At 39.5% G+C, this 23,212-nt stretch overlaps 2 protein-coding genes across 4 annotated transcripts in view; one reads left to right on the top strand and one right to left on the bottom strand.

The window, feature by feature from the left end:
* Filip1l (filamin A interacting protein 1 like) overlaps positions 1 to 13,693 on the top strand; it is a 225,039-nt gene extending 211,346 nt beyond the window's left edge. For both annotated transcript variants that reach the window (XM_005344942.3, XM_005344943.3), the window contains one exon: positions 10,031 to 13,693. In XM_005344942.3, the coding sequence (XP_005344999.1) occupies positions 10,031 to 12,824 (2,794 nt within the window). In that variant the 3' untranslated portion in view covers positions 12,825 to 13,693. The remainder of the gene's footprint in view (positions 1 to 10,030) is intronic.
* Positions 1 to 23,212, bottom strand: part of Cmss1 (cms1 ribosomal small subunit homolog) — a 290,654-nt gene that overhangs the window by 257,053 nt on the left and 10,389 nt on the right. The gene's annotated exons all lie outside the window — the stretch shown is intronic.

Here is a 23,212-nt window from a genome sequence, read left to right as displayed (position 1 = left end):
AGACTGAAATCCATACTGCTCAAGCCATTAGAAGTATGTAAAGTCAACTACAAATTCCATTATGGGATAATAGGAACCTCTGAGGGCGATGCAGACACTTGGAGACTGTGAGGGGAAGGTGACAAGTTCAAGGACAGTTTGAGCTATTTGGGGGAAACCCTGTCAAAAATCTTCCAATATAAAAGCCTTAAGTAACCCATTTCTTGGGGGAAAAATATCATATCTTTCCATCGGGAAAGCAGTCTGCATGGCAAAGCAAGTTTCATCCTCCCAAATTTGGGGTTTTGTTTGTTTGTTTTGTTTTTATGAACAGATCACAGAACATAAACATCCTTAGTGCTCTTAATTTCTTTTTAACTCAAGAAACAAAACTTATCAAATATTTACAGGGGGGGGGGGAGTTCTTTCAGGTTTGTCCTAAGTCAGTTGGCCCACCCTGCCACCTTTGAGTGCTCATACAGATCAAGTCTGAGTTGTGAACCCAGCAGAGAACGTGCATATTCACATTCAAGGAAGAAAGAGCAAGTATGACTCAAGCAGACAGGCTTTGGGAAGGGCAGCTAGCGACATCCATTTGGTACACTGGCAGTGCACTGGAAATGGCACATTCCTTTTCTTCTGGGAAGGGAGAAGAACTGGGGAGTAGATCTGTGAACCAAAAAAGAAAAAAAGAAATGAAAACTAATAGCTGACCTCAAATACAACTGAGTAGTGGGTAAAGAAGAGTTATGGATGCCAGAGGTAACTACTACAAGAACATTTACAGAAGTTTCCCCACAAATTAACTCACACAAGAGGGCAATTCTTAAGCAGACAACAGTTCTCTATCTATCCCATAACCAGTGCTCAGACACCTTTAATGTTACAAACATTTCTCATTAGTGGCTACAAACCACAGACGCTGCTATCATACAGAGGAGAGCCCCATAGTACTTACTCCACCCAAAATGACAATAGAGCCAAAGCTGAACTTAGGCAAACCTTATCCTAAAATGGCAACAGGGATGGCTAACAATGAGCACAGAGCAACCTCAAGTAGGTCAAACAGACTGATTCTGTACTCTTTTGTTCTAGGTGCTTTCTACCTCCTGCCAGCCCAGGACTGAGGAGCTCTACATATATGTAACACACACACACACACACACACACACACACACACACACACACACCCTACTGTAAAAGTACACATTCACTTATTTTAAGACTGTTTTTTCAATTGAAAAGAGAAAAAATGCTTATTCTCTATAACATGGTATTTTCATCTGTACACTGTGGATAACCACCCATTTATGAAATTTTCGTGATAAGAACATTTAAATTCTACTCTCTTTAATACTCCTATCTGACTAATATCTGACTAATAAGACATTGGTTGCGCCAGGCAGTAAGGAATTTTTTGTGAACTGTAGTTTTACTTAATTTTCAGGACATCCCCAACTACAAGGGAAGCTATAGTATTGTCGCTACCCTATAAGTGAAAGCAGGAACTAAACGGCTTGCTTAAGTTATATTAGAAGTAGGAAGCCAGGATTCAATTCTGAAAACCCAACTGTTGGATTTGAATTTTTCAGGCTGGTTTTCTCCCTCTTGCCCATTATGCTGCAGGGCTGTCCAGAGCACAGACTACCTGTCACTCGGGTTCCTGCATTGCTTATTGCCATCTACTAAGGACAGTGGGGAGCAGGTAGAAGAAAGGACACTAGCCCTAAATAAAAGAAAGCAAATATGAAGGAACAAAATATAGGTCACTGAGGTGAAAAGTGAAGCTCAGAAAGAGGGCAGGAAGTGCCGAGGAAGACGAGCAGTCAGTCTTAGGAACCTGAAGATCACTCTCAGCAACTTAGAGCTCTGCTGGCTGCACAGCACCATGAGAAACACACATACTAGTTGATAATCCAGAGCTTCACATGCCAAGTAACTTCATGAATGCTTCTCCCTGAAGGGACAGCGCAGCCCTGTCACAGCTGTGAAGGAGCCAAGCGGTCCTAGAAAGTTCTGAAACTTAGTCTGACAAGGACTGAAAACCCTACTTACTTGGAAAGGCAGATTGCGTGGTATCAATCAATAACGTAGAATCTGGAAAAGGAAAAACTTTGATCTGAGGGATCTTTTCCAAATAGCTAAGAGCCACAATTCAGAGGGTAGTGAGCACCCTCTGTCCCCTTCCCAAAAATAGGTGAGGAGGTTCTCCATACAGGCTCAGTAGTATATGCTCTCGTTGTTGTTGTTGTTGTTTTGTTTTTGTCTTTTGTTCTTGTGTTTCTAAGTTCCCTCTTGTTACTGCCATACACATAAACATCAAAAAGAGAATCTGGGAATTTCTTAGTATGAAAATTTTGAATTGAAAGATGGGCAGGGCACGAGACTTGTGGCACTTTAAAATCTTTTGTTTTATATATCTGTTCTTATTGCAGTTCTGAGATTCAAACTATTACCACTGGCATGGTAGACAAATGCTCCACTACAGAGCTACATACAGGCTCACATCAGTGTTACTAAGCGAATACTCATTACCCTAAATGTTCTAACTAGAAAGCTTCCCATACTATATAGCACAGAAGCAAAGGACACAAAATTCAGGCTCATGCTGATAAACTCAGTAAGGTATTTTCTGTCCCGGTTCCCATTTCCTCTCCCAGGCCCAGCCCAAGGTTTCCAAAATGGCCACCTGGTGTGGGGGTTGAGGGAGGTATCTTTGCTAGCCCAGATTGCACCCTCCTTTGGTTTCAAGATGAAATGTTCTCTTTGTAGTGTCTGCCTTCTCTTCACCAGCTCTGGGATCTTAGTCTTTATTGATCCTGTAAGCTGACCTTTCAGCGGTTTTACTTCAAGGGGCCATAAGTCCATTACTTTGTTCTTTCCTCAAAAGTAAGACAGCAGGATTGGACCTATGCCAGCTCTTGCTCATTGGTCTTCCCAGAATCCTCCATATCAGATGTAATTTCCCAGGCTCTTTTTTACTTCACTTTCCCTGACTACTGCGGAACTAAATAAGATTGTCCAAATTATAAGTCCTAACTCACTTTGTCATATATACCCCTGACCTCCTCTCCTTCACTTCATGTTCTAATTCTTCTTTCACAGTGAAGGAAAATAGTAATCCAGCTTGCTAAATCTGGACCCATTTATGGTATCTCTAAATGATCTCAACAATGATGACAGGATTCTTGGTAACAAAGACATAAAGCAGAGACAGATGTACACTCATACTTGGCTAGCAAGTGCAACAAAACAAAACAAAACCAAGTCTGACTATTCTAGATCTTGCTGACCAAGTCAAATGAATTGAGCATTACACTATGGCTATGGTATGCTGTAACTGTAATTAAAAGAGAAAAAGAAAAACCCTTTGACTTGTAAGATAAATAAAAGGAAGCAGCATATACAGAATAAGACTGGTCATAAGTATTTTTATGAATGCTCCTAAAAATTTGACTAAATAGTGAAAAGTCCCATTGAATAAGCAAGGAGCACATCAGGAAACATAAATTATAATAACTATCTGAAAAGGAGAAAACTTTCCAACAAATTCCATGTATCACTCTTCAAATTGCTAGAACTTGTTATCAGTGCAATGTTATAATTAAAACAACATATTAAACAACTACTACTAAAAGATAAAACGGGATGTAACACAACCAAAGTATCAAAATCTACAGCCAGGAAAGCACATATAAAAATTAATAAAGGCAGGTCAATAGTGGTGTACATCTTTAATCCCAGCACCTGAAGGCAGAGGCAGGCAGATTCTTGTGAGTTTGAGGCCAGCCTGGTCTACAGAGGGGGTTCCAGGTTAGCCAGGACTACACAGAAAAACCTTGTCTCAAAGCAAACAAACAAACAAACAAACAGAAAGCTGTGATGTGTGCAGTATTCTGATGGATCATCATGCCACATCAGTGAAAGTACTGAACTAGCCTCTGGAGTGATAAGAATATAAGAACACACACATTAGATTATTTTCCTAAGACTAAATAGATCTGTACTCATCAACCTGTTTGGTCATTGATAAGATACTACACAATTAAAACCAGATCAGGCTGGGCAAGTATGTTGGTTTTTAAGAAAAAAGGTAAACTAGCAAATGCCAAGTACATTGTCTTACATGTAGCAGGGGCTCACTGTACTTATAAAGGCCTGAAATGAACTAATGAATGTCAGCTGAATGCACTGTCGATGAATTAATTTTAAACAGCAGACAACATGCGCCCATTTAGTGGTACACGTTCTTATTCCCAGAACTCGGGAAGCGACTTCAAAACCAGCCTAGACTACAGAGCAAGAACCTGTCTCAAGGGGAAAAAACAACAACAAACAAACAAAACAAAAATACCTTCCAAGCTAGCCAACTGCAAACTTAGCGGTTTTGATGCCCTCAATTCAAAGAGTGGTTTCAAGCAAAACATTAACAATATGTAGATACTTCAAAGAACTGGGAAGAACAAACTTGAAGGCAGAGAACCTATCTCTTATGATAGGCAGCACACAAACGGATACATTAATGATGAAATCATCGAAGCAAACGAGGGACCCTATTATGATGAAGCAAGGGCTGATAAGAAACAGCACGAAGAGCAGGGTGACAGCACAAACCTTAAGCTTTTCTGGAGAAAAACGTTTGCCATTACATTTCTCCTGCACATCCTCTACAGCAATCATGGTACAGTCCCTACAAGAGATCAGCAAGGTCACCCATGTCTTCATAAACACCCATTTGCCCATTCTCTCAAAAATGTACAAGTTTTCCAGCTGCTACATGACCTGTGATGATGCCATGGCTACCATAGTTAATGGAATGTGTAGACAGTCCTAGGATCCACTGTCTTCAGAACAGACCGTATAGGGCCATGCAATTCCTCTTATTTTTTTTTTGTTTGTTTCTAGGTTATTTTTTCCAATAAAAAATACTCTTTATGTTATATAGCCCCCCCCAATAAAAAACATAAACTCCTAATGCCCTGCCTCCACTATCCAAGTACTAGGGATTACAGGTCTGTCCTACCACACAGAGGCCCTAATTTTAATAATACAGTAAATTTGGATAAAATCCACAGAACTGAAAGTTTGGGATCCTCAATAAGCTAAAGAGTGAAAGGATGCTAAGATCTAAAACAGTGAAACTGATGCTCTGGGTCTTTGTTAACAGTGTTAGCGTTACCTGTTCAGTCTAAAAAGTGTTAATTTCTCTAGATGGGGAAGAGGTGTGGACACGAGTGGAGGTAAGAGGACAACTTTGGGGGATTGGTTCTCTCCTCTCTGTGGGACCCAGAGATCAAGCTCAAGTACCTACCTGTATGGTCTGAGCTGGCTCACTAGCCTCTCTACGACCTCTTTGAACAGATTCCTTTCCCCCTGTTCACCTCATTTCAGCCCTGTCTATAAGGCTTTCTTGTGAATTAAGTATTGCCATATTTCAACATCAGCTGTTAAATTCAAGATCCACACCCTAACGCAGTGGAGGGTCTGTCTCTTTAAAGGACAGGTGCGGGGACTGAAGTGACTGAAGCTCTTGGCTACTTTCACTCTGGTTCCTGTAGGAGCAGATATCGCACAGTGCCCGCACAGTGCCATTCGTGAGGATGGACCTTTTACTATTGCTTGACAATCACTCTAAGCTGATCTGTGTGGGCCAGCTGGCTGAAAACAGGAAGAGAATATGCAAGTAGAACGCATCAGAGCTCTTAGTTGGGAGGGAAAGTAAAAGAACCACTTCTTTGCAGAGTTGAAATAAAGGAGCATGATGAGCTAGCAATGTGACCATTTAAACCTCTCTTAAGCAACTAACTAGAGCTGTGGCGAAAGAATTTGAAGAAAGAAGAAAGAAATGGTTCTAGCAGTCTTGGTTTTTAGAGGTTCCATAATTATGAAATAGACAATAATGTATTTAGAAAACCCTGAGGGGAAGACTAACTTATACCACATTTTCTTAAATACCTAAAACCACATTCATGTTAAACTAAAAAAATCATCTTTACAAATGAACAAAACTGTGTAGGACAAGACTGAGGTATTCTCCGCAGGATGGCATATTTGTTCACTATTTTATCTGTTCATCACAAAGAAACCCACTCATTTAGTTCCTGTCATAGGGCTTCTCAGTAACCACTGTAGAAAACACAAATGACTCCCTTACATTCATGTTCTATTCTTAAGAAGTTAATATTTTAGTGGGGTTGATTATGATGTACATAAATAATACAAAACCAAACATGGTGAGAACCATAATATAAATTCTATGGCTATGATTGGCTATACAGCATTTAGATGGGCACCATCTGTTTTGGATGTGCATATTATTAACTATGTCTCACTGAGGAGATAAAATATTGGTTGATGCCAATTGACATATGTGTGTATAAATAAAAAAAATGAAAGGACCCTCTGAATATATAATTTATATTGAAAAGCCAGCATTATGGTTGGTACCAAAAAACACTCAAGATGACAGATGTGATATTTTTGAAAAAGCAAGTAACTGGCATTGCACATAATAATAGTGATAAACCACAGTAAGTTAAAACAATTTTGAGCCATAAAAGAAACCCTAAAGAAAAACTGTAATAAGACATTGCTTTAAGCCAGTTTGGGTTTTGGGTTTAATTACCTCACATTTGTGTCCATAAAAATCAGCTTCCACAACCTGTTTTTATTGGACAGGATTCAGTGAATGCTCCTGTAATCCTGTAATGTCAGTATTTGAGCATGAACATGAGTACTCCAAGACAGTAAGTAGTCTTCAAATGGAGGTACATGTGCCCCCAAGGTACACAAACTGTGCAGAGCTGCATGGGGAGCTTAAAGGAAATCAATGCCTGCATTCACATTTCCTATCTACACTCTCCAAATCTCATCTGTCTGATAAATGCTATGCCCAGTGAGCCCTCTCTTTCCAGCAATCCTTTCAATATAGCCTTCTTGCTTGGCAAACTCTTACCAAGGGAACGTTCCCAGGCTACTAGAACTTGCTACAGAAAGTCCCAAGAGAGCACAGGAGCAGGAGCAGCTTAAGAAACAGCCCCTGGATAGATAGCAGAGTTTATCCTCATCTGAGGACACTGGGGACAGCTCAGGAGAAATTCCTCCACAGCCGTATTTTAGAAATCAGACTGTCTACCAAGGAATGATCTGACTGTCTAGTTTGTAAATGGGAACTTTTAGATTTAATGGCAGGGAGTACTTCTGTAACTGTTTAAAACTTGAATTTTTAAAAAATGTGGGTGCTAAAAGAACAAATAGGTTAAAATCACTGTCTGTATTATGTATGTATGTATGTAAACATAACACATGTATTTGTTCACAAACAACGGCAAGTGACATCTTTCCTTCAGCTCCACAGTTTCCAATTCAAGAGTTTCACTGATATAGTGTGTCTGGATCAGTCCCAGGATGTGCAGTTCTCCTGGAGAGACATCACAGGTTCTGGGTCTCCTGACCTTCCTAATACAAGTCTCCCACCACTAGGAGAAATCTGACATTACATAATAAAGTCCAAGGCCAGGAGACTACAGTCCTCTGGAAGCTAGTTATAATGAAAATTGTGAGGTTCACTCCAGACCCACAGAATTAGAATCTGTCCTTTAACAAGATTTCCAGGTGATTCAAATGCACATTAAAATGGGAAGAGCAGTGGTGTAAAAAACAGGCCTACGTCTGCAGGGAGGATACTGTCACTAGGTGTATATGACCTCAGGTTGGAGCAAATGCACTGCAGTCATCGCTTTTATATGCTTACTTTGGAGGTGGAGCTTAGAGAGATGGTGATGTCAGCCAGTTTATAAAACCAAGAAAGGAAGGGAGGGAAGCAGAAAAAAATATATAGCTCAATAAAAATAATTAAAAGAAAAAGTAAGAAATTAAAAAGGAACAAGAACATGACACGTATCATGCTGAAAACATTGAGCAAAATAAACCAACTGAAAGTTTTTCCAATACTGTTTTGCTTGTTACTATAGTGGCAGAATTCAGTTATTCCATTTTATGGCTCTCCTATTTAAAAAAAAAAAACAAAAACTTCCCTTTCTTATATTCTAAGAAAACCTACCCCCTTCTCAGGAAAAGGGGACAGCACATGCTCTTATTTAAAAAGCTAAGAAGAAAGCCTCAGGAGTTTATATGAAGTTGTTCTCCACTAAAGGAAGCACTGAGCTTCAGCAATGACTTGTTCCCACCATCAAGTGAGAACTGAAAGCTGAGGTATGAGGAAAAAGCTCTTCTGTCTCTTTAGCACATCAGTTTTACCCCAGGTTCCTCCACTGGGTTGCAAAACTCTACAACCACCAGGAAGAAAGTGCCATGTTTCTCTTCTCAGCTCCCGGGTGTCTCAAGCAGGGAGTGAGGAAAGGAAGAGTCAGGAAGCCTCTTGCCAACACCACAGATGAGGTCACCAGGAGCCCTGCCCCGCCCCAGCTCCCTGCCCAGGAGCTTCTGAACTTTACATGTCAGCCTTTTGTCAAGTCCTCAAAACAGGACAAACTAAAAGGGGATTCTGTCCTCCAAAAGTTTAATAATTCTTACACTATGGGGTTTTTCCTTCCTGTGTGGTATAATTACAGAGAGAACAGATTAGGATCTTATAAAGAAGACTCTATTCCCCAGACTGTCCCAAATTTGTTTCTTTAAAAAATGTTCTCTCAGACTCTTATTTAAGTGTTCTGGTGCAAGGATAAGAGACAACAGATTGGTTAATTAACTAACAAATAGAAAAAGATTTATTATGCCAGGCATGGTGGAATACTATAATCCAAAAGGAGGCAAAAAGGACCACATGTTCAAATCCAGCCTCAAGAGGACAAGTAGAAGGCAGCCTTGGGTGCACAGGGAGACCCCAACTCAACAATACATAATTAGATGGATAGATGATAACAGGTCTATCAACACATTATGAACTCTAAAAGATTGATTAGAAAGCACATATTTACATTCTGAAGCAAGCCGAGTCCTTTTCAGGGATTCATTCTGTTAGTTTCTGCACAATGCTGCAGAGCTGCAATTATATCCTCTATAATTAGCCCGTTCCCAGTATAATTAAGAGACTCACAAGTTTAAAACTGTACCTTCTTTACAGAGGTAACCAAGTGCATGGAACAGACCTTTTATTCTGCATGTAAAATATCCTCCTGTTATGAAGGATAATTTTAAATAAAGAAAAAAGAGTATGTTGAAATAGTCATTTAAGAGGGATTTACTATGTTCCTGCTAACAGTGCCTCCATTCCTAGCCCTGGATTTTTATCACCAAGTTCTTTGCTGTCAAACTCCTTGTTCTTCCCTATATTATGGCGCTCCAACTCTTAACTCCGTTGCCTCTTAGTTCCCCTCTTAAATGCCTACTCTTAAATGAGTAGGCAGATAAAGGCACAGGTGAAGTGGTTCCAAAGATGCTATCTTAGTAGTGCAAACCAAAGTTTTAATACACAAAGAGATCCATCTGTGCTGTTATAACTTCTAGACAAACTGAATGAAATGCTATCTTAACTAATAACCAAGGCGTTAAACAGTAACTAGTAATATATCACATACACAATGGTTCAAGCAAGCCACTTGATACAGGACAAGAATTAGTAATTTAAAAAGCACCATGGCAACATTTATCAAATGTTTACCAAATGCCAGGACGGCAATAATGTTAGATGAATTGCCTCACTTTCACAAGAAGCCCCTAAGATAATACGAGGAAGAACTATGTAGGCTAATTAGCTGGTGTGGGCAGGTGTAGATTTAAAACCAAGTCGAACTGAAATCTCAAGTCTGTATCCATCTTTACAGCCTTCAGGTTACTGATTATGTTACACATACAGTTTAAAACAAACATTATAGTCTGTCCTCTTCTAAGGCTTCCAGTGAACTTCAATGCTAATCAAATTTTAAGGGGGGGCAGGGTATCAATTTTTTCTTTAAAATAAAGATTCTCCTTCCTCATCAAATTCAGAAACTTCTCTGGACGTTATCTATGAACTGATACAGTTATTTTAAATTAATAACAGCTGAAGAATTACTAAAGCACTAACTTCATGTGCTCTTGTATATTTCAGATTAAAGAAGCTAATTGATCAAGAAACTGAGTCCCAGGAGAGGAAGGTGCAAGAAAAGGAGAAGAGGATCAAGGCTCTGAAAGAAGAGCTGACCAAGCTGAAGTCTTTTGCTTTGATGGTGGTGGATGAACAACAAAGACTTACAGCTCAGCTTGCCCTTCAAAGACAGACAATCCAAGACCTGACCACAAGGGCAAAGGAAACACATGCTAAACTAGCCCTTGCTGAAGCCAGAGCTCAGGAAGAAGAGCAGAAAGCAACCAGACTAGAAAAAGAACTGCAAACACAGACCACAGCATTTCACCAGAACCAAGACAAAATTATGGCGAAGCTCACCAATGAGGACAGTCAAAATCACCAACTCCGACAAAAGCTGGCGGCGCTCAGCAGACAAATTGATGAGTTAGAAGAGACCAACAGGTCTTTAAGAAAAGCCGAAGAGGAGCTTCAAGATATAAAAGAAAAGATTAACAAGGGAGAATATGGAAACACTGGCATCATGGCTGAAGTGGATGAACTCAGGAAGCGTGTGCTGGATATGGAGGGGAAAGATGAGGAGCTCATAAAAATGGAGGAGCAGTGCAGAGATCTCAATAAGAGGCTCGAGAAAGAGGCAGCACAGAGTAAAGACTTCAAACTAGAGGTTGAAAAACTTAGTAAAAGGATTACGGCTCTGGAAAAATTAGAAGATGCTTTAGACAAAAGCAAACAAGAGTGCTACTCTCTGAAATGCAATTTAGAAAAAGAAAAGATGACCACAATGCAGCTGGCTGAAGAACTGGAGAGTTTAAACACCAGGATCAAAGAGCTAGAAGCCATTGAAAGTCGGCTGGAAAAGACAGAATTCACCCTAAAGGATGATTTAACTAAACTGAAAACATTAACTGTAATGCTTGTAGATGAACGCAAAACAATGAGCGAAAAATTAAAGCAAACTGAAGATAAGTTACAAACCACTGCCTCTCAGCTCCAGGCAGAGCAAAGTAAAGTGACAACCGTGACTGAGAAGTTAATTGAGGAAACTAAACGGGCACTCAAGTCCAAAACTGATGCAGAAGAGAAGATGTGCACTATAACCAAGGAGAGAGATGACCTCAGAAATAAACTCAAAGCAGAAGAAGAAAAAGGACATGATCTATTGTCCAAAGTGAATATATTAAAAAACAGGCTTCAATCACTGGAAGCAATTGAGAAAGATTTTGTAAAAAACAAATTAAATCAAGACTCCAGTAAGTACACAACAGCATTACACCAAGAAAACAATAAGATTAAAGAGCTCTCTCAAGAAGTGGAAAGGCTGAAGCTGAAGCTAAAGGATATGAAAGCCATTGAAGATGACCTCATGAAAACAGAAGATGAGTACGAGACCTTAGAACGGAAGTATGCTAACGAGAGGGACAAGGCTCAATTTCTGTCTGAAGAGCTGGAACATGTTAAAATGGAACTTGCCAAGTACAAGTTAGCAGAAAGGACAGAATCCAGCCATGAGCAATGGCTTTTCAAGAGGCTCCAAGAAGAAGAGGCGAAGTCAGGCCATCTGTCAAGAGAAGTGGATGCATTAAAAGAGAAAATGCATGAGTACATAGCAACAGAGGACCTAATATGTCACCTCCAGGGAGACTACTCAGTCCTGCAAAAGAAACTAAATCAACAAGAAAACAGGAACAGAGATTTAGGAAGAGAGATTGAAACCCTTACTAAAGAGTTAGAAAGGTATCGGCATTTTAATAAGAGCCTCCGACCTAATCTCAATGGAAGAAGAATCTCTGACCCTCAAGTATTTTCTAAAGAAGTTCAAACAGAAGTAGTAGACAATGAGCCACCAGACTACAAGAGCCTCATCCCTCTAGAACGAGCAGTCATCAATGGTCAGTTATATGAGGAGAGTGAGGACCAAGATGAGGACCCTAATGAGGAATCTGTGCTGTCCTTCAAATGCAATCCATCTACTCCCCTTCCTATCAACAGGAAACTATGGATTCCTTGGATGAAATCCAAGGAGGGCCACCCCCAGAATGGAAAAATACAAACTAAGTCCAATGGTAACTTTGTGCAACCTGGAGATCTAGTCCTAAGTCACACTCCTGGGCAGCCTCTTCACATAAAGGTAACTCCAGACCATGCCCAAAATACAGCCACTCTTGAAATCACAAGTCCAACCACAGAGAGTCCTCACTCGTACACCAGCACAGCAGTGATACCAAACTGTGGCACCCCAAAGCAAAGGATTACCATTCTCCAAAATGCCTCCATAACACCAGTGAAGTCCAAAACCTCTACAGAAAGTCTTGTGAACTTGGAGCAAAGTATGCCCCCAGTTACCATGGCAACCTTTGCCAGAGCACAGACCCCAGAGTCCTGTGGTTCTGTAACTCCGGAACGGACAATGTCACCTATTCAGGTTTTGGCTATGGCTGGTTCAGCTAGTTCTCCTGAGCAGGGTCGCTCCCCAGAGCCTATAGAAATCAGTGCCAAGCACGCAATTTTCAGAGTCTCCCCAGACCGGCAGTCATCATGGCAGTTTCAACGTTCAAACAGTAACAGTTCAAGTGTGATAACTACTGAGGATAATAAAATCCACATTCACTTAGGAAGTCCTTACATGCAAGCTGTCGCCAGCCCCGTGAGACCTGCCAGCCCCTCAGCACCCCTGCAGGATAACAGAACTCAAGGCTTAACTAATGGGGCACTAAACAAAACAACCAATAAAGTCACCAGCAGTATTACTATTACACCAACAGCCACACCTCTTCCTCGACAATCACAAATTACAGTAAGTAATATATATAACTGACCACCCTCACCCTCATCTAGTTCATACTGATACTCTTGCAAGGAACTCAGTCCTTTTTTAATCGTCCCTCCAAATTCCCTAAAAGAATGACTAAACATGTACTTTGGGAAGATTTGTGCATGGACTATACAAGAGTAGCTGGAACTAACTACGTGTTGCCTGCATAGTCACCGAGTGTGCACTTACTGTATATCTTTTCATTTACATACCTGTATGGAAAATATTTAGTCTGCACTTGTATAAATACATCTTTATGTATTTCATTTTCCATAACTCACTTTAATTTGACTGCAACTTGTCTTGGTGAATTACTTAACATGATAAAAACAGTAAATAGTTTGTTACTTTTTTGTCATTGCTTGCTGAATTTCCATTTGATCATATTTTTATATATCTGCATGTACGACATCATTTTATTTTCTGCTTATAATGCCCATTAATTCTCCTTAAAAAACAAGTAGAACATATTTGTCAATATATAGTTCTTGTCACATATTAGAGAAGGCGAGAGTGGTTCAAATAAATAAAAATTTTATCTCCACGACTTAAAATGAACCAAAATAATTATGGCAAGCTTAATGCCATTCTTGAAATGTATCTTAATATTCTTGGTGCTCAACGGAGGGCTATTAGGAAGTCAGTAAATGTTTACATATAACAGGATAAAGTAATATTAAATAATTTGTTATTAGTGAGTACATATATAAGCTAATGTTAAAAGTTTGGGAATGTTACAGGAAGCCAGAAAGCACATTTGGAAATACAAGGTTACCTTGACTATCAAGGATTGACTACATTTCTCCAACAGACTGTAATTCCCATAAAGCATACATTACATCTAAATCTGGAGTCAGCCACTATGACATAAACTTCTGAGCACTCTGTTTCAAAACAAAAGTGTTATTCTTGTTCTGTGTTATTTGGTTCCCAAAACAGTTTGGATTACTTAATGTGGGTGCTGCCCTACCCTGCTTGTGAGTAAGGCTACAATCAGAAACATACAATTTATATTTCTGAAAATCCTCTCAAGAAGCAAATAAGAGCTGCAGATAGTTAGGAGCACAAGTTTTAAGACCTTTTAAAAAATAATCATGCTGCATGGCAGTAGATGCCATGTGATACTGTGATTTCTTCTGTGGGTGTTATGCCATTCCTAGCATACGTGAAGAAACTTAGCCAAGCCTCCTAGACTATGGCTGCTCTGAGGACCAGCCTTCAGCAGCCTGGGGACTGAAGGGCAGTTCAAGGGTTAGTTGAGGATTAGTTCACGGAGTCAGTGAACTATCTGAGGGAGTAAAACTTAATTCTCTGGGGGCAGCAAATGGGGCAAAACTTAACTCCCTGGGGCTGGCAAAAGAGGGAAACACACACATACATCTCAAACATGTTAGGATCCCACCTGAGTGCTGATGAATGGCAAGCCTTCAGCAGGTTAGAGGAAATGAAGAGGGGATGCAGAGCAGGTGACTACTGGACAGACAAACAGATACACGAGGATTTTTCTAAGGGCCAAAGTTTCGTTCTTCATTGTATTATTCTGTTGTTTGTTCTGTTCTGTTCTTCTACTCAGATGTTCCCCTTCTGTCTCTCTTGATGTCTTCCTTCTAACTAACTTTACTTTTTTCTTTACGGTTTATATACCCCAGCAAAATCTGTCAAGTAGTATAAAAATTACAATGTGGATACATTCTATTTTTTAAGTCAATGATTACAACAAATACAAGTTAAAAAAGCATGATTTCCATATCCCTTACATGATTAAATATTTTACATATTTCACATGAAAAACAAACCGTACCAAGAATTCACATACATTTATGCCCAAGCAACTTGTTATAGATTAACAAAGTATAAGCAAGCAAGGTATTTTTCTCAGTTAGTTCTTCTGCTGGCAGACTGCATTCAGCAAAGAAAGGGTCACTTTATTATTTATCTCAAAAGATAATCTTATAAAGAAAAATCTTAAAAGAAATCTAAACTTTTATATATGAAAAACCACCAGTTAGTTCTACTTTAAATACTCAAGGTTACATACATACCCACTTATTATCAGTTTTTATATCAGGAAGCTGAAGGCAGAAATGGGTACAAGGAATTATTCATCACCTTTGATTACCAATCCATTCTAGCAAGAAAGATATGTTAGACAACAATGGCCAGGCTATCATTATTCTTATTTTTTGACCTCTGAGTCCCTCACTCAACTATGTGCCTTTCTAAACTTTAAACTGTTCCCCAAGATTTTCTAACTCAAAGCCATTAACAATAACATCTTAACCTAACCTTACTAACAATTCTACATGTGTAAATTCTTTTTAAGAGTGGTGGTAGAATCATTACAAAGCTTGGAAAACGTCAATCACTATTATTTTAAGTACCTGTAACACTGCCCAGTGAGGGGCAATAAACCCCCCTGAAAGCTTTCATACAAGCCACAGATTATGAGGGATGTGGTGACCACAAAGGCAACCATCGGAGCTATGCTCAATAACAGCATGAGGTCCTCAGGACATATAGTCCTTGGGGCTTTGCCTCTCCAAGGCTCACTTGAGTGTGTCTTTGCCAAACATCAAGTCATGTTCCAGGAGTTCTAATGCTGCCTGTTGGTCCTCTTACATGGCCCCCAATAGACACTGTGACACCTAACTCCTAGTAGCCCTTGAGAATGCTCCACATCTCTGAGCGGAGAATATAGCCTTTAAAGGAACATTTTAAATTACAAACCTAGTTCCCAAGTGACATTCTAAAAGGATGACTTCAAAGCAGCTAATCAGCACTTTCCCCTTTCCATTTACTTTCCACACTCTTAACTGTTAATTTAGTGTACTCAATTTTATTGCCAGTTCCTGATTTTAAATGAAGTTCAACTAGACATTCAGGCACACTGAGAAGATCTTTCAAAGGTAAAAGGTAGCTTCTTTTCCCCTGTAAAATCAATTTTATTTTGCAAAGTAAGGATCTGTTGACAGAAACACTTCCATGGTGATGGACTGCAACACCAAGGCTGTGGGCTTGCATCATTATTAAGTAAATGTGGATGAAAGCTGAGGCTGATGATGAATGAGAAAGCTTCTGTTTAAACACATTTGTCTTGGGAATCGGCAGAGACCCAACTGTATTACAAAATACATGATGGTCTAACTGTTTTCAAAGCTATTTTTAAGTCAAGCTGGGCTAGAACTCTAAAAGAAACTACACACATCACTGCAGTCCTCAAAGAAGACAATGTAAAGAGAGAGCTACAAGAGCTCCTTGTATAGCCACTAAACCAGAGAGGCACATGTGATCTCTGAACGGTATCAATCAACTAAACACAGATTATAAACAGAAACTAGGAAGAATTCAAGAACAGTCTCTCTGGTGTTATTACATAAAGGCATAGACAGAACACTTATTTTCAAAGCACTGGGGAAGGAGACAGAGAGGACCAACAGGGGGTTCTCATCATCCATGTGACCGACCTAAGCAATCCGGGGAGGGGGAACCACTCTTGGCATACTGTAACTAGGAAGAGTTTGGAAGCTCTAGATGGCCATCAGCCCAACTAGACACAAGGATTCCTTTTTTTTTTTTTTTAATTTTTATGTGATCCATAGCAATTCTTTGCGATAACAAAAGCCCTAGGTGCTCTACGATTACAATGCGCAAATCATCACTTTATCATCTGTTGCTGATCTCAACTATAAACAGGCCTCCTGGGTGGTTAATCGTTGACTACAGATTTGCAGAAACTCTAAGGATTCTCTCTTTTAGGACAGTGAAGTAACTAACACATAAACATCAAAACTAACTTTGGTAGCTTCTCATTAGTAAACCAAATGCAGTTTATTAGAAATGTCACTACTTGCTATCTAAAGTTAAAGGATTCTTTTTCTTTAACATTATAGATGATAGATAGATAGATAGATAGATAGATAGATAGATAGATAGATAGATAGATAGATAGAATGAATCCTTGGCTTTAATTTTAAGTTTCTTAAACACTGTATGTATCTGTGGTAGACATACATTTGTGTGCAAAAGGAGAGAGGAAGACAGAGTTTAGGAGTGAGATTACATAATTTTCTTTCATTCATTTACTTAGACATGTCCCCAAACCCAGGAGATTAAAGGAAGTGATGCTGGAAAAGCTTCATATGAAATATGTGGAGACAGAGGGATGCACTGTCCCATGAGGGGCTGACTAAAGATTGTTCTTTTTGATTTTGATGATCATTTTCTTAATGTTGTGTGTACCCGTGTCTCTGTGTGGAAATGGGCATGTAGTGCTCATAACTGCGTCATCTCCTTAGCCCCAAGGTTTACATATATCTATCTGAGAAGCTCCTACTTTCTTTCATTGGTCTGAGTTCCTGCTTCAAAACCAAATTTCATCTTACTCAAAGTCCCATTATTTATTTTTGAACTGTAGAATTCTGCCACATATTTCAGTAGTTCAGCAAGTTCTTTTTTCCATTTAAAAGCCATAGGAGTCTTAGCTAGTAGTTTTTGTTGTAGGAGCAGGGGCAAGTAATGGCAAGCTAAATACACTGGGTCGACTAGTGCGCCCACCCAAGCACTCAGGAGACTGAGGCAGGGGCTCCAGGACAGCTACGGCTGCATAGCAAGACGTTGTCTCAATCAATCAAACAAACAAAAAATCCAATGCAACAAAAGCAAGCAAAGGCAGAACCTTTCCCAAATGATGCCACTGTTCTTTATGGGTAAAAATAACATTACCAAGCTGGACAGTAGTGGTGCACACCTTTAATCTTAGCACTCAGGAGGCAGAGGCAGGCAGATCTCTGTGAGTTCGAGGCCAGCCTGGTCTACAAGAACTAGTAGAAACTCTGCCTCAAAAAACAAACAACACCAAAAAAAACCCTCAAAATAACATTACGATCTTTGCTAGAAGGACATCACATTATGAAGAATGCATCTTTACATAATAATATAATAGGATTCCTATGCAGGGCGTAAAACCATCAGTAATGTTTAGAAGTGTTTCAGATTTTTTATTTGATTTTTTTCCTTAAGAATATTCAAAACACACATAAGATATCTTGGAGATGGAACCAAAGTCAAAACATGAGATGCTTTTATGTTTCATACACATATAGATATTTAACCTAAAGATAATTTTATACAGTATTTTAAGATAATTTTATACACAAAATTAAGTTGTATAGTATAAAGTTTTTCACTTGGAGTGTCACGTAAGTGCTCAAGGGATTTGTGTTTTGGAGCACTTCAGATTTCAAGTTTTCAAATTAGGGATGCTTAGCCTATGCCTGTGCAAAATGATATCAGGACTATAGGAATTCTACTTGGAAGGTCCCCATAATTCTCTTTTACAGCGCATGGCTGTAGACATGAGGTACATGGTCATGACATCCAAAGAAGAAATGGCAAGAGAAAATATAATTGGGCAAAACCACATTTTTTTTTCTTTTGGTGGTATTGGCTATTAAACCCAGGGCCTCCTAAATTCAAGACAAGCATTCTGCCACCGTACTACTTTCCAACCACAGCAAACAGTCTTATGATCCATGTGTAAATAAGTTAAACCAAGACATCCATATGTGATTCCCCTTATGCCAACACTAAGTTCCCCTAGTGCCATCAAACCAGGATCTCTAGAAGGAAGTACATCTAAGCTACTTCTAACAAATCCTCTGCTTGGTTTGCAGTCTGAAGTTGGAATTTCACAGCTATAGATATTTTTGTATTGCTACTGGCAAGTATTCTCTCCACTCTTATTTTACACCTGTTCCAGGAAACGAGACTATTTTGCCCTCTAGAGGTTAAAATAGAAAGCAGGCTTTATTCTCCAGGTTTTCTTTTTATTCGAAAGGAAAGCTCAATAAAAGCAACTATTTTATTAGGTAGAAATATTCCCAGTTTCATAACTAGCAAAGTATCGATTCCTGAATCTTTAAGTGAACTTGGGCAGAAGGGTCTGACACCAACAAGCTCTGTCTCTTTCTCAAATCCCAGATCCCCAATGTATCTCTATAGCACTTCTTGGGCTCAGAATACACACTAAAGAGTGCACTCTGAAGAACCAAAACAAAGCACTACATTTACCTTAGGACCCAGTGAAGCAAACACAAGAAAGACTAGTACCTTGCTAATAAAGTTCACAAAACTGAAATACTGTTAAATTGATTTTTATTTAAACACCAAGCCCTTTCCTTTCTCACTGAGGGACCCTGAGGACTAAAGTACTTCTGTATGATCCAGTACATCAGAAGCAAGCATCCCGAAAGGCACCTAAAGAATCCTTAGAATCCACTGAGATAAGGGGCTAACACCTCTGTTAGAACAGGGACTAGTGGGATGGCCTAGGATACGAAGACAGAAGAATGGTTCTAGGAGACGCCCACATGGCAGAGATAGGGAGCAGGCAGGAGAGGAGAAAGTGTGCAAGCCGAGATGGCTGGGGCTGGGATAAGGTTAAGAAAGGGAAACGGGCCAGTCAGATTATAAAGGACTTTGAACACGGAGACAGAAAGTGGTCTTAGAGGGCTTCTGGTTATTAGAGCCATGTGATGGGGAGGGGGGTGACAGTGGTGAGAGAAGATGAGTCCTTCTAAACAACTAAACAACTCAAAATATTCCTCAAGAATTCCTTCCTATTGGTGGGCATGTTTCATCTCTTTTTAAAAAGGGGGAAGCGGAGAAAAGAACAAGCTACTTCTTTTTCTGTTTTGACTTTTGATGACGTTTTGCCCAAATATATTGTAGCAATTGCTTGTATCATCTAAAACCAAACACACTAGTGGGCTTTAATCCGAAGAGAAGTTAACTAAACACTGTTAACAGAGCCACAACAGGCTTCTCCTTTAGGGAGTAAGGGAGAAAGTCATACGCAATCACGCTGAGGACATTTCTCAGAGTAACATTCATAAGCAGCCCATATTTCATATATATTCTTCTCTGATTATAATAATAATAATAAGATCCATTACAGAGAATTTGAAAAAGTTTGACTGCTTCTGTGATTTCTGATTTTAGCTTCAAAGAAAGCAATGAAAACAGTAGGAAAAACAATGAATGATTACTAGTGAGATTTGTTTTTGTATCTTTCTTTTTTCTTTTATTCTTTCTTTTTTTTTTTTTGGTGAAACCTATCAACTATGGCCACATTCCAAATCTTCTCAGACTGCCAATGAGGAAGGAAATCTGCACAGAGGGGGATATCCTGTCGTTACTGCACACTTTAGTGCCAAGAAGTGGCAAATCTCTCCAGAGTGCAAGTTTATGTAACCTGTCTGCTTGTCCAGACACAATGGCTAAGGTGGCCAGAAAGGTCACCGGCAAAGAGGGCAGGATTTCCTTTCTGCAGGCCAATCATGTAATTGGAATAAATGCTTTTTTTTCAGAGGAGGTCTTCTCAGTACTAGTTCATTATCAATAAAGTTTTGTAGCCTTGTAGAAAGATTCAAACATAAGAAAGGCCTCTTAAAAATTCATTTCTAATTCTATGAAAGGGATGCAGAAGTAGTATTCTGCCTAGACAACAAATGATGATTTTTTTTTCTCTACCAGGGTTCTCTATTAACATCTCCAAAATTTCAATGCTACTAAACAGTTACATACACACAGACACACAGACATACCACTTACACTGCCCCCCTTAAGGCTTTTTGTCCTGCTTCTTCCTCATCATCCAGGCTGACGACCTGGAAACCTCTCTTCCCCAGGGCTCCCTATCCAGTTTGCTATTCTCCCTATTTCCTTCTCTGCCTACCATATTTCCTATCTGTGCTACCAGCTCCTTAATCCAGACCTCAGCACAGGTGCTACTTTAGCATATTTGGACTATATATAACCCTCATCTTTCTAAATTAATTTTCACCCCAGATTTCAGGTCACTGCAATTGCCTGGTCTTGCATCAAATAACAACACTTACATCAACACCCAGAAAATGGCTGCTCCAACCTCCTACCAGGGCTGGCCTCCTTGTGCACTTCCTCTTCCTCTGATACTCACCACGCTCTTCACTCTCAGGATAATGGTGCTATCTCTCTTCCTTCAGACAGTCTGGCCTTCTTAGCCTGCACCTGTTTCCAGGACTGGACCGCCCTTCTTCCTTTGCTCCTCATATTCTCTTTCTAGTCTTTGATATACCGCCCGCTATTTTCCAGTCTGCCTGTGGATTTCCAGGAACTCTTCTAAAACACTGTAGCTTCAGCACAGCATTTATTTTTGCCCTGTCATAGGGTACCTCTCCTATAATGTAACCTCAAATGCAAGAAACAGCTTTCGCTTTCTCAAACACATCCATGTTTCCACAACACACAGTAATTGCCCAGTTTGTGCAGAATCACCTAGAATTCCTCAGCTCTAGAATTCCTCTAGTCTCAGCAAACCCAACAAAAAAAAGAAGTTGGTGATGGAATACCTTAATCCCAGAATTTGGGCGACAGAGGTAGGGGGATCTCTGTGAATTTGAAAACATCCCCATCTACATATTAATTTCCAGGCCAATCCGAGCTACAACAGTGAAATTCTGTCTCAAACAAAAATAAAAATAAAATAAAATTTAAGAGAAATAAAGAAAGAATAAAGCAGAGACGAAAGAAGGAAGTAAATGACTAACAGCATAAGCAATGAAGACAGCTGTTCAGGTTAGTGTATCTTTTTACCGTCATTTCTAGATGCAGTGTTATGTTTACACAAAATGTGAGCATTTGGGTTAGGAGTGGTTTGAAAACTATATTTCAACGTTTATTCTTGGAATAACCCTTGTACCTACATGTAATTGCAACAAAAGGAAACCGTGAGGGACTAGGTACAACCAAAACGTGCATTACACTAGAGAACAAAGGTACACTTGAATCCTCACTCAGAAAGTGGACAGTCTCCAATACAGCATAGTGCTGGGACAGGCAGTAAGTTAGAACCAAGTGTCCTTTCACCGGAGGCCAGTGGGAATGAGAAAATGAAGCTATAATGTCTCCCTGTGAAGGGCCTCTTGCCATATAAAACTAAAACTGTAAGGAGTAATGTTTCATTAAATAATGGAAAAGTTCTGAGAAAATCAAGAGATAAGAAGCCAAAGCAACATATGAAAATTTGGGCTATTTGACAGATTTATTATCTGTTATTTCCACTGTTCCCCCACAAATTAGTGGTGATTTGCCAAACAATAAAAAAGACAAAAGAAAGGGGCTGTTTCGTGGCTCAGCATTTCCTCTTTCATCACTACATCTATCAGGATCTCTTCTGCACTGCACACCCATTTAGGTATTAAACACAATTAAATGAAAAGAAACTTAAAACAACAACAAAAAACTGTCACCTTGAAAAACACAACCTTGACCAAGCATACCACAGCTGGGTCGCAAAGGAGTCAGGAAGCTCTGAATTCACCTCCCACTTCTCAAGGACAAGTCAGAGCTGAAGTCTTTAGAAGCCTCCTTAGTATCTAGAGCAAAGGGCATGATTAAGGGCCTTTTGCAGTTCTGGAACCAAGCCTGCTACTGAAAAAACACTGCCTTCTCAAACAATATGATGCTAATACATCACCAAAATGTCCAAAGCATGTAAACACTAATTTCCTTGTGAGAAAAAGAAACGTCCCGATTGCAGCTGTCTATGCATAATGTGCTAGCTCTCTCATCGTCCAATGCTCTGCTGTGTCTTCTGAGGCTTGTTTTCTGTGATGACAGAAAACAACACATGATTCATAAAGAAAGTGGCTAGAGGCTTAGACTGATCAAAACTGAAAACGTCACAAGCACCTGCACTTCTTTTGGTCATGGGGATTCTCATTGCCATCTAAGTGACCTGTGGCAAACAGAGTCCTAGAGAATGCTGAGTTTCTTTTTAGAAACCAATGGACAAAACAAGGTAAAACTCTGAGAACTTAATGAATTTACCTCACAAATACACTTTTTCCCCCCTATTGTTTTCTAGATAGGGCCTTTGTTCAGTGAACCCATCATTCTTCACACTTGTTTTCTGTTCCGAAAAGGGTGTTTCAGCACCCTTCAGGTTGAACTAAAGATAAAATAAATTTTAAAAAAATGAAAACAAAACCATTTTTCTCCTATGAATGAACTTTCCAACTTGCTTAATCCCCTCCCAGACATGTGCTTTCTGATGGAACCCAGGAGCTTTTGAGTAGAACAGTCACTGTGTGGTCTTAAAAGAGCCACAAAGCAATAGTCTCTCTTGCAAGATGCACTCCAAATTTGGAAAGAAACTTTCTTGGAGCTTTTTAACATAACATTCTATAAAAATGATCCAAGAGATGACACATTTTATAGCTCCGTACTTCAATTACAGAAACGAGTCCAAGTATGAATTTCATACTCGGAAAAAAAGAAAGGAAGGAAGGAAGGGAAGGAGGAAGGGAGGGAGAGAGGGGGGAAAAGAAAGAAAGGAAGAAAGAAAGAGA

The sequence above is a fragment of the Microtus ochrogaster genome, chromosome 2 (genome assembly GCF_000317375.1).
Source record: "Microtus ochrogaster isolate Prairie Vole_2 chromosome 2, MicOch1.0, whole genome shotgun sequence".
Classification (NCBI taxonomy): domain Eukaryota; kingdom Metazoa; phylum Chordata; class Mammalia; order Rodentia; family Cricetidae; genus Microtus; species Microtus ochrogaster.
Note: the sequence above shows the minus strand (reverse complement) of the source record. Positions and strands in the feature narration are given on the sequence as shown.